Genomic DNA, 10,666 nt, shown 5'->3' on the forward strand with positions numbered 1-10,666 from the left:
TGCTACTGCAGATTTGCTGCATGCTACTGCAGATTTGCTACATGCTACTGCAGATTTGCTACATGCTACTACAACTTTTCTACATGCTGCTGAAACTTTACTACATGCTGCTGAAACTTTACTGCATGCTGCTACAACTTTACTACATGCTGCTGCAACTTTACTGCATGCTACTACAACTTTACTACATGCTGCTGCAGATTGACTGCATGCTACTGCAACTTTACTACATGCTACTGCAGATTTGCTACATGCTACTGCAGATTTGCTACGTGCTACTGCAGATTTACTACATGCTACTGCAGATTTACTACATGCTACTACAACTTTTCTACATGCTACTGCAACTTTACTACATGCTGCTGAACTTTACTACATGCTACTGCAACTTTACTACATGCTGCTGAACTTTACTACATGCTACTGCAACTTTACTACATGCTACTGCAACTTTACTACATGCTACTGCAGATTTAGGTACATGTGCTAGGTGCATTGAGAACACTCCTCAGCTGGCGAATATCAAATGCTGTGTGTATACCAAATGGTCTCAGAATCTTTGGTGCAATAGCTAATTTAACATTTGGAGGGAATATTAATACTGTGATTTACATTAGAAAATCCATGTTTAAGAGAAGGGGAAAAGACTCATATGCCATTTTGTAGACTCAGGATAAATAACGTCCCTGAGGTCACATAGATAGTAAGTGGGAACAGAGATTCAAGCCCGCTGTCTCGAAAGGCTGTGCTGTTTTCACATTGACATGAAGATTGTTTTAAAAGAAACCGTAAGTAAATTTGGGGGACCCAGTTGGATGTAAGGCAACAGTTAGTTATTGAATTTGTGGATTAGATTAACTGATGATGTCTGAGGACCCTTCTGTGATTTTTATATTTTTATATATTATCAAGTATTTATTATAATGCCAATAGATCATAAAAATGTATATAATAATACCGTAAAGAAAACAATAGGAAACCAGACAGTGGTGATGCTTGCCTTTAACACCAGCACTCAGGAGGCAGAAGCAGATGGATTTCTGTGAGTTCAACCAGGACAGACTCCAAAGCTACAGAGAAACCCTGTCAAGAAAAACCAAAAAAAAAAGAAAGAGAGAAAGAAAGAAAGAGATAGGAACAAGAAAAGTATGCCTTTGCATGATGCAGGAAATGATAATAGTATAATTCTATATTGTTCCAGAATATAATAAATTATTTTTTCATTTAAAATTTATTTTATTTTTAAAGAATATTATTATTTATTCATTTGTGTCGTACCTATGTGAGTTTATGTGCACCACATGTGTGCAGTCAGGTACCTTCATAGATCAGAAGAGGGCATTGAATCTCTGGAGCTAGGCTTAACTGATGGTTATGAGCCACCTGATGTGGGTGCTGGGACTTGAACTCTCACCCTCTGAAAGAGCAATACAGGCTCCTAACCACTGAACTGTCTCTCCAACTCTATTTTATTTTTAGTTGACACAGACATACTTGTATGGCATTTTAGTGCATGTATATGTATGATTAGTGTTTGTATTATCTGTCACCTTAGACATTTATCAATTCTTTGGGAACATTCAAAAAATCCTTATATAGCCATTTTGATTTATGCAAAAAACAAAAAACATTATTTTTAAAGACAGGGTCTCTAGCCCACGCTGGCCAGAACTTACTGTGTAGCACAGAATGGCTTTGTTTTCCCACTTCAGCCTGAGCCGTGCTAGGGAACATTAGAAGTTTCCCTCCTAGCCAACCCTGTACTTAGTAACTGTCCACCCTCCGTCTTCTCTTCCCCCATAGGATTAGCGTACAATGCAGTGTTCGGAGTACTGACCTATAGTGTGAAACTGATTTCCGTAGTTATGGTGAACGGCCAAACAGAAAGCTTTGGCAGTTGCTCCTATGTTGATATGGTGTAGAGCTACGCTGTCTACTGCAGCACCTCCTGACCAGCTTTGGCCTCTTACACTTACTCATTAAGATAAATTCGGTGCCCCAGAAAAGCTTCCTGCATGCCAAGGGCTCAGTAGCTCCATGTGGCCAGAGTTACTGTATTGGACAGTGCGTGTGTGATCACACAGGCTTTATTGCAGTGTTGACAGAAATATTCCCATTGGGAAGGATCAGATAAGCGCTAAGCAAGAGAAGCTTATACCTTTCAGTTTATTTAGATGGAAGATTGTTGTGACTCCACTGTGGGCTCAGCAGCCGGCCTGCTAACCAAAGTCCCCTGCATTCAGGCTGCCGTGTCTGAGCCATGAGAGCAAACTGCTAAAGAGGAAGCAGGAGGGGTGCAGCCCGCTGTGGGGCGCTGAGTGGAGTTCTGTGAAAGGTGACCACACGTAACTCAACCGCTGCCTTCTCCTTGACTTTTATTAGATGTCCAGACAGTTCTACTCAATTCTGCAAGAGAGACGAACACTGCCTGCTTGGGAAGAAAGAGAAACAATTCTTAAACTGTTGAGCAAGCACCAAGTGGTTGTCATAAGTGGTATGACTGGGTAAGAAAGTGCTTTACTTCCAACGCGGCTTTAGTGCACACATTGCTCAGGGACAGTGGCACTGTAACCAGATCCGCACGTTTGTTCTCGCTGTCGGGTATTAATGACACCCGTGTAGGCGGTTGTTGTGCCGCTTCTGTAGTCTCAGGGCCACACTCCAAAGCAGCTCCGAAGTTCATCTTGTAGATGTGCGCCTCTGCCTCGGGAGCCCTTTACTGACGCAGGGCCCGTTGTGAAGTCAGAGGGCTTGAGAGCAGCACGCCTTCTGCATTTATCCTACTTCCCTTAAAGTTCGTTGTTTTGTTTTGTTTCATTTTTTTCTTTTTAGCAACAACATAAGTAACATTTTTTTTCCTGTTCCATACTCTCACTGGAAAGAAGCCTGCTTGTCCCCGGCAACTCTCAGGCTTAATTGTTTTTTTATTCGGGGTTGTACAAAGAATTATTCTATTTGTGCTGAGACTCAACTAAGATCGTAGTAATTTTATGTCTTCTAGTTTCTCATAGTTTTTTATTTTAGTTCATTTATAGCCAAGTCAATGTACATCAAAGAGAAGACTATGAAACGTTGTTGGTGGGGGAGACAGGGATTTGTACAGGTGTCCAAGCTCATGAGTAGAAAGGCCGCAGAAGGATTTCAGGTGGGCTGCTCTAGCACTGTTTGCCTTAATCCCTTAACAGGGTCTCACTGAACCTGGAACTGGGCTGAAGGCTAGCAAGCCCTGTTGTCCATTGATCTTCTGTCCCCCTTATAATACTGGGTTACAGGAGCATGCACAATCATGTCCAGCTTTTTCCCTGAGTACTGAGGATTCGAACTCAGGTCCTCATGTTGCACAGTAAGCACTCTTTCTCTTGAAGCCCCCTAGAATACTTAGATCATAAGCTAATTCTCTTTTTCTTTGGAATCTATATCTAGAGTTCACATCCCTAGAGGCATTTTTTGCTCTTACTTGTGTCTTTTCCATGGCCCTCATTTTATCAGTGATATTACACTATCATTTGAGGCCCCTTTCCTAGGATTTCCTAGGTCTGGGTTCTAAGTAGGTGGTAGCACTAGGCACTAGCTGAACAGCCTGGCTCTCTCTCGTCAGCTTTAGATCCTTGTTGCCCGTGATTGCTTTGTTAACTAGCCCTTGAAAACTTCATTTTAGGACTCCTTTGTTTTGACATACAGATGTGGAAAAACCACACAGATTCCACAGTTTATTCTGGATAATTCTCTGCACGGGCCACCTGAGAGGGTGGCGAACATCATCTGTACCCAGCCCCGACGAATCTCTGCAATCTCTGTTGCTGAGCGCGTCGCTAAGGAAAGAGCAGAAAGGGTGGGTCTGACTGTGGGATACCAGATCCGGCTGGAAAGTGTCAAGGTGTGTGTGTGCGCTGCTTACTTGCTGGTCATAGGAAATCAGTTTTCAGACATAAAGAATTTGGGGGATCTGGATACTGACAGGCAATTAGGGATATGGACCTACAGTTTATTAACTTAACAATCACCTTCAGTGGGGTTGGAATCCCTTGAGAAACATTCTGATGTAGGAACTCTTAGCTGGTTGCACCAAATATGTTTTATATAGGTTTTCTATTTTTTAAAACTTTTTTTAGATTTATTTTATTATATATGTGTGTGTTACATACATATATAAATGTTTTGCTTGCTTGTATGTCTATGCACCGTGTTTGCGGAGGCCAGATGAGGGCATGGAATCCCTGGAACTGAAGCTATGGATGATTGTGAGCTGCTATGTAGGTGCTGGGACTCAAACCTGGGTCCTCTAAAAAGCAACAGTGCTCCTAACTGCCGAGCCCTCTCTCTAGCCCTGGCTTTTATTCTTAATTAGCAGAAATGATTAAACCTGTATTAAACCTAAAGCAAATGTAGACTTGACTTAAACTTTAAAGAAATGTTTCATAACCAGGCCTGGTGGTGCACACCTTTACTCCTAGCAGTTGAGAGCAAAAGCAGAAGGATCTCTGTGCTCTAGGCATCCTGGTCTACTTAGTGGGCTCCCGGACACCTAGGCTATATATGTCCACTCTATCTCAAAAAAACAAGCAAAACAGTTTTAGGTGTTGGGTTTCTTTTTTCTTTTTTTTTTTTTTTGAGAGTCTTAAAGTTTTCATACGAGGCAGAAGAAGGTGCATGTTGACCTTAGCCGGAAGCTATAGTTACTATCTCATATTAAATGAAATTGCTGGTGGTTCTAAGTTCATTCATACTCATTCAGTTTGGCTTGCCAATAGTTGCTTTTTCAAAACCTCACTAACTGTGACATTGTTCTCTTCTGTGTCAGTCCTCGGCCACCAGGCTGCTATACTGCACCACAGGTGTGCTGCTGAGGAGGCTGGAAGGGGACGCCACCTTGCAAGGGGTCACCCACATCATTGTGGACGAGGTGCATGAGAGGACAGAAGAAAGGTAAAGGAAGTTTCCATGGACACCCTCTCTTGTAAAGCGAAGACATGGCTGAAGAGCTGTCCCCTGCTTCCAGCTGAGTTTCATAGACTAGTGCTGAGAGAGTCGGAGGGAGGAGTGCTGTCTTGATCGCCAAGGTCGGTGGTGCAGTGGTTGGAGAGGGCATACCCATCACTAGGAGAGCCTCCTAGGCACGTGCTGTGCCCCCAGGGTTGGCCCATATGTGCTTCCTCTGTCCTTTGGATCATCCGCAAGTTTATAATGCCAACTTCTAGTGCCTAGTGGTGTGGTAGTTGCTGGGGATACAAACATAAGAAGTTCCTCCTTATCTCCACAGTTTGAGAGGAAAAAGAAATGAGAAACCACAAAAAGGGACACAATAAGATGCTCAGAGACCACATTTCTGAAGAGATGACATTTAAATCGTAAGCTACAGTATGAAAGGGCATCCCTCTAACACTTGGAACAAAGACAGCACAGATGAGAATTCTGTGGGAATGGGCATGATGAGGCCAGAACTGAGGAAAGCCAATGTGGTTGAGCAGTAACAAATGAAAGAGAAGATGACGGGGGAAAGAGAAACAGGAGCCAAATCTTCAGAGGCCTTAAAAATCATAATAAGCCATTTAGAATTTATTTTATTTTATTTATTTATTTTCTGAGACAGGGTTTCTCTGTAGCTTTGGAGCCTGTCCTGGAACTAGCTCTTCTAGACCAGACTGTTCTCAAACTCACAGAGATCCGCCTGCCTCTGCCTCCCAAGTGTTGGGATTAAGGGCGTGCGCCACGACCGCCCTACTAGAATTTATTTTAAAAAATTAGAAATCATTAAGAAACACTTTTAGGATGGGCAATGATGGTACACATCTTTAATCCCAGCACTCAAGAGACAGAGGCAGGCAGATCTCTGTGAGTTTGAGGCCAGCCTGGTCTACAGAACTAGTTCCAGGACAGGCTCCAAAGCTACAGAGAAACCCTGTCTCGGAAAAAGGAAAAGAAACATTTTTAGAAACTGAGCAGCCGGGCGGTGGTGGCGCACACCTTTAATTCCAGCACTTGGGAGGCAGAGGCAGGCGGATCTCTGTGAGTTCGAGACCAGCCTGGTCTACAGAGCTAGTTCCAGGACAGGCTCCAAAACCACAGAGAAACCCTGTCTCGAAAATCCAAAAAAAAAAAAAAGAAACTGAGCAAAGGCCACATCACAGACACATGATGTTAATCAGTTTGTGATATAAATGTTGTGCGAAGAGAATAACAAACTGTAGAAAAGAAAGGCTGTGGGAGTAAAGGGCCTTTCAAAAAATGCTGTTACAGATATCCTGAGAAGACCTAAAGTAAGTTTGTCAGACTAAGGAAACTGAAAATGTCAAATTATGAAACTGATAAAAAAAAAAATTAAAGCAAACAAGCTTGAAGATTCAGCTAGCAAAAGAACTAAACAGAAGGGAGCCAGGTAGCACCCTTTAATCCAAGCTCTCGGCAGCAGAGGCAGGTGGAGCTGGGCCTGCCTGGTCTACAGAGTGAGTTCAGGTCAGCCAGGGCTACACAGAGGAAACACTGTCTTGAAAAACCAAACAGAAAACATATGAATGAAAGACTACCTGCTCCTTTATTAGAAATCTTTTGTTTTCAGATGGTGTCTTATAGAAAGGTGTATTTATTCTGTAAGTTAATAAATATTCATTGAGCACTGGTGTGCCAGGAGCGTGGGGGTAGTGAGTGACAACACACCCCCACGTCCTTGTCCTTGGGAGTTTGCGTTCCGATTGTTAGGGGAGCTTAATAATGAAATAAATAAGTAAAATACTAAGTATTAAGTTCTAAGAAGGAATGAAATACATGGTGGGATGTGGGTTCATTTGAAATGTTAATAGCTTAGCCAGGAAAGGCCTTGCTGAACTTGTGTTTTGAGTTAAGACTTGAAGGAAGTAAGGGACCATTTGTGAGAATTAGCAGAAACTCATTCTCGCAAGTTACTGAGGTACAAAGACCTTGAGCTGCCTTCCTCAAGGACAGGAAGAATGGAGTCCTGACTCTTAGTAAGAGCGGCAGGAAATGAGGGTGGGTGCGGCCATGCCTCTGAGAGCCACGGTAGTGAGCGCTCACTGGGAGCTCCCTGGAGGACTTGGAGAAGAACGGCACACTGGGGTTGCCATTTGAACAGAAGCAGGCTCTACCCTGTTGATGAGAGTGTAGGCAGCTGTGGGCTCGCGTAGACCTGTGCAGATGACTTGGAGTCCTGCAGCATGCATCACTCCACAAGTACAGAAGGGTTTGTGCTTTGGTTTCCACTAACCATAGGCCAGGAGTGTTTGCTCCTCATCTAGACCTCTAGCTTAGACTTTTAGCCTCTGCATGCCATTCCGTAGACTGGATACTGCTACCGTTTGCCATTTCCATCACTTTGCTCTTACAAACAATGCTATAATGAAAATCTTTATATGTGTACTTTGTATACCTGTAGATATAAAGAATCAGAACGATCAACTTCAGCAATAAATCTTATCTGTATTTTGATCGGCCTTGCACTGAATTTAGTTGAAGAGAACTGGTGTTTTGTATTTTTAAATTCAAACTGTTCACAACGAGGACTGTGACACATCTAAGTTTTACATTTCCCGCCTAAGTCTTAAATGCTCGAAATACACAAAAGTCGTTAGTGCTCACATGTCGCATGTGTCTGACCCACGGGTGTCTTTTCTTGTCTCTAGTGACTTCCTACTGCTAGTTTTGAAGGACATTGTGTCGCAGAGACCAACCCTCCAGGTCATTCTCATGAGTGCAACTCTGGATGCTGGGCTCTTCTCAAAGTATTTCAGCTATTGCCCAGTTATCACTATTCCAGGTAACAAAGCACACTGTTCACCAGTCTCCTTCTGATGCTGTGCATCCCTCTAAGTAAGCAAGGGTCACTACTTGAAAGTCCGTTCTAAACAGGAGGCATTTCTTCCCGTCTAGGGAAGAGGTTCGTTTACAACAGAAGGTCCCAGTGTAAAGCAGCCAAGGAGGAGGTCGTTTATCCACCTGCCAGATTTTAATTTTGTGTGTGACCTTTTAAAGTCCTAGTTCTTAGGATTTCTAGCATTCTGTGTGTTTAACATCAAAACGTATGTTTTCAGGAATAATCTGTTATAAAAAGGGAAAATATGCCTATTTATACCATACTTGTTCACTCATGGATTGTGCTAAATCTCAGATACTGGTCCCTCTGGAGACAGGGAGGTGGACAGTCTGTTTGCTTGTGGTGCTTTCGCACCCTCTTTGTGAGATAGTCACCATTCTGAGCCCGGGCTTGCCCTTCTACCATTGATTGACCCACAGGGACAGTTTGGAAACACCGACTGAAATAATGGCATTATTGGAGCTTGTTTTGCAAGTGGTGGCAATCAAAGAGAAGGAGAAAGCACACGCTGGGTCTGCAATACAGCGCTGAATGCTTCAAGTCTGTGTGGGGAGGGAAGAAACGGTGTGATGGTTTGTAAAGTCCCGTTAGGAATCATCATTCCCTTACTGCCCACTTATGTTCTCTCTGCTAGTTAGAACTTACACCTACAAATTTCTGTCATCAAAATCTTTTTAAGAATATTTTTAAGTTGGGTATAGTGGTGTATACTTTTTAACTCCAGCACTCAGGAGACAGAGGCAAGGGGATCACTTTGAGTTCAAGACCAGGCTAGTCTAAATGGTGGGTTCCAGGACAGCCAGGGCTATGTAGAGAGACCATGTTTCAAAAGACAAATAACAAAATACTTCCAAGAACACAGAACTAACAGTACTTTGTTATTCCAAGTATTGTTTTAATATATAGATAGTGTGTACAAACACACAGTCGCCCGAGCGTGCACACGTACACACACATTTCCAGCTACCTTCCTGGGTAGTCTGATGCCTTTCTAGTTTATTTTCCTTTTTTCTAGGTCGTGCATTTCCTGTTGATCAGTTTTTTCTGGAGGATGCAATTGCCATGACGAGGTAAGGAAGATATTAATTGAAGTTCATCAAAAATCTTTAAAAACACACTTCTTGTTAATCTTTAGTGTGCAAGATACTAACCTTCCTTTCCAATTGCCTTTAGTCTTTCATTTAATGTTTGCATTGAGTTTTTGTTTTCCTCCTTCTGTTAGCAAACAAACTTTCGGTATTTAAGTTCTGCTTCTTAGTAACTAACTCTGACAGGTAAGATAGTGTCTCCAAGCTCACTTTCATTGTGTGTCAAACGGATCTGTTAATACTAACACTTCCCTGGGTCACAAGGGCTGTGTGAGGAACTAATAACGTAATAGATTAACTAGAGTAGCAAAAGAGAACACTTGCTGCTTTTCTAGAGGACCTGAGTTCAGTTCCTAGTTGGGGGACTGGTTAGGTTGGGTAGCTCACAGTTGCCTGTAACTCCAGCTCCAAAGATATGATTCTCTTTTCTGGCCTTTATAAGTACCTACTTAGCTAAAGATTAAAACCAAGCCAAGCCATGGTGGCGCACGCCTTTAATCCCAGCACTCAGGGAAGCAGAGACAGGTGCATCTCAGTAAGGTCAAGGCCAGCCTGGTCTACAGAGTGAGTTCCAGGACAGGCCAGAGTGTTACGCAGAGAAACCCAGTCTCAAAAAAACTTAAAAATTAAAACTGGAAGGGAAGAAAGTGGGTGTTTAGAATTGTATGTGACCACAATACATGCTCTGTAAATGTTAGCTACCCTCATCATGGTCTCAGGAAGCCTGTGACACAGACTGAATGTGAGGATGTCTATGCAGGAGACTGGAGAGATGGCTCAGCAGTTAGCAGTACTGACTGCTTTTCTAGAGCATAGATTCAATTTCCAGCCACTGTGTGGATAGTGGCTCACAACAATCTGAAACTCCAGTCTCACGGATTTTGACACTTCTGGCCTTCACAGGTATCACACATACACATACCCATATGCAGACACACATACTTAAAACTAATTAAAAATCAATCTTAAAAAATAATTTTTAGCCAGGCGATGGTGGCGCACGCCTTTAATCCCAGTATTCGGGAAGCAGAGGCAGGTGGATCTCTGTGAGTTCGAAGCCAGCCTGGTCTACAGGAGCTAGTTCCAGGACAGCTAGGGCTGTTACACAGGGAAACCCTGTCTCAAAAAAACAAAAAACAAAAACAAAAAAATTTTAAAAAGGATGTATGTGAAGGAGGAAGCCAAATTGTTTAGAGGGTAAAATACTTCCACTGAGTTTGAGAGAGTTGACTTACACACGTTGTCTCTGACTCTATTCAGGCAGGCTCGAGCACACACACACACACACACACACACACACGTACACGTGTACACAAAACCACAACAAAAGGGATCAACCTATATAGTTTCAGAATTAGGTAAGAATGGTAGTTTCTGTTGTATACAAGGGATTTCTCTATGACTTTTTAGCCATGAATCCTCGAAGCTTTGATCCTTGCTGTTTCTTGCTGTTAAACCCATCCTTGTTGGCTATCAGATTCAAAGCATTTTAGTGACATTTTAGTGATTAAAAGGACTTCTGTGATTAAAAACTTCCAGATCAGGATCTTATTACTAACTACTAAACTCTAGGGTGAAAACAGCCCCGATGTCTAGGAGCTCGCGGTATGAATCTTATCATCAGATTGCTGTTTCTCAGACAGCAGGCTGTCACGTCTTTACTGTCTGTTCCTTCCTCCCCCTTTTTTCCAGGTCATTCTTTAACCCTCAGCTCGAGTGCCACCTTGGTGAATTTTCATCCACTTGTTTCTTA

At 42.7% G+C, this 10,666-nt stretch overlaps 1 protein-coding gene across 4 annotated transcripts in view; it reads left to right on the plus strand.

Annotated features, from left to right (window-relative positions):
* Positions 1 to 10,666, plus strand: part of Dhx57 (DExH-box helicase 57) — a 55,479-nt gene that overhangs the window by 16,872 nt on the left and 27,941 nt on the right. For all 4 annotated transcript variants that reach the window (XM_005360759.3, XM_026785956.1, XM_026785957.1 and 1 more), the window contains exons 7-11: positions 2,383 to 2,504; positions 3,682 to 3,877; positions 4,802 to 4,926; positions 7,635 to 7,768; positions 8,841 to 8,895. In XM_005360759.3, coding sequence (XP_005360816.1) covers positions 2,383 to 2,504; positions 3,682 to 3,877; positions 4,802 to 4,926; positions 7,635 to 7,768; positions 8,841 to 8,895 — 632 coding nt within the window. The remainder of the gene's footprint in view (positions 1 to 2,382; positions 2,505 to 3,681; positions 3,878 to 4,801; positions 4,927 to 7,634; positions 7,769 to 8,840; positions 8,896 to 10,666) is intronic.

This window comes from Microtus ochrogaster, linkage group LG3, assembly GCF_000317375.1.
Source record: "Microtus ochrogaster isolate Prairie Vole_2 linkage group LG3, MicOch1.0, whole genome shotgun sequence".
NCBI classification, from domain to species: domain Eukaryota; kingdom Metazoa; phylum Chordata; class Mammalia; order Rodentia; family Cricetidae; genus Microtus; species Microtus ochrogaster.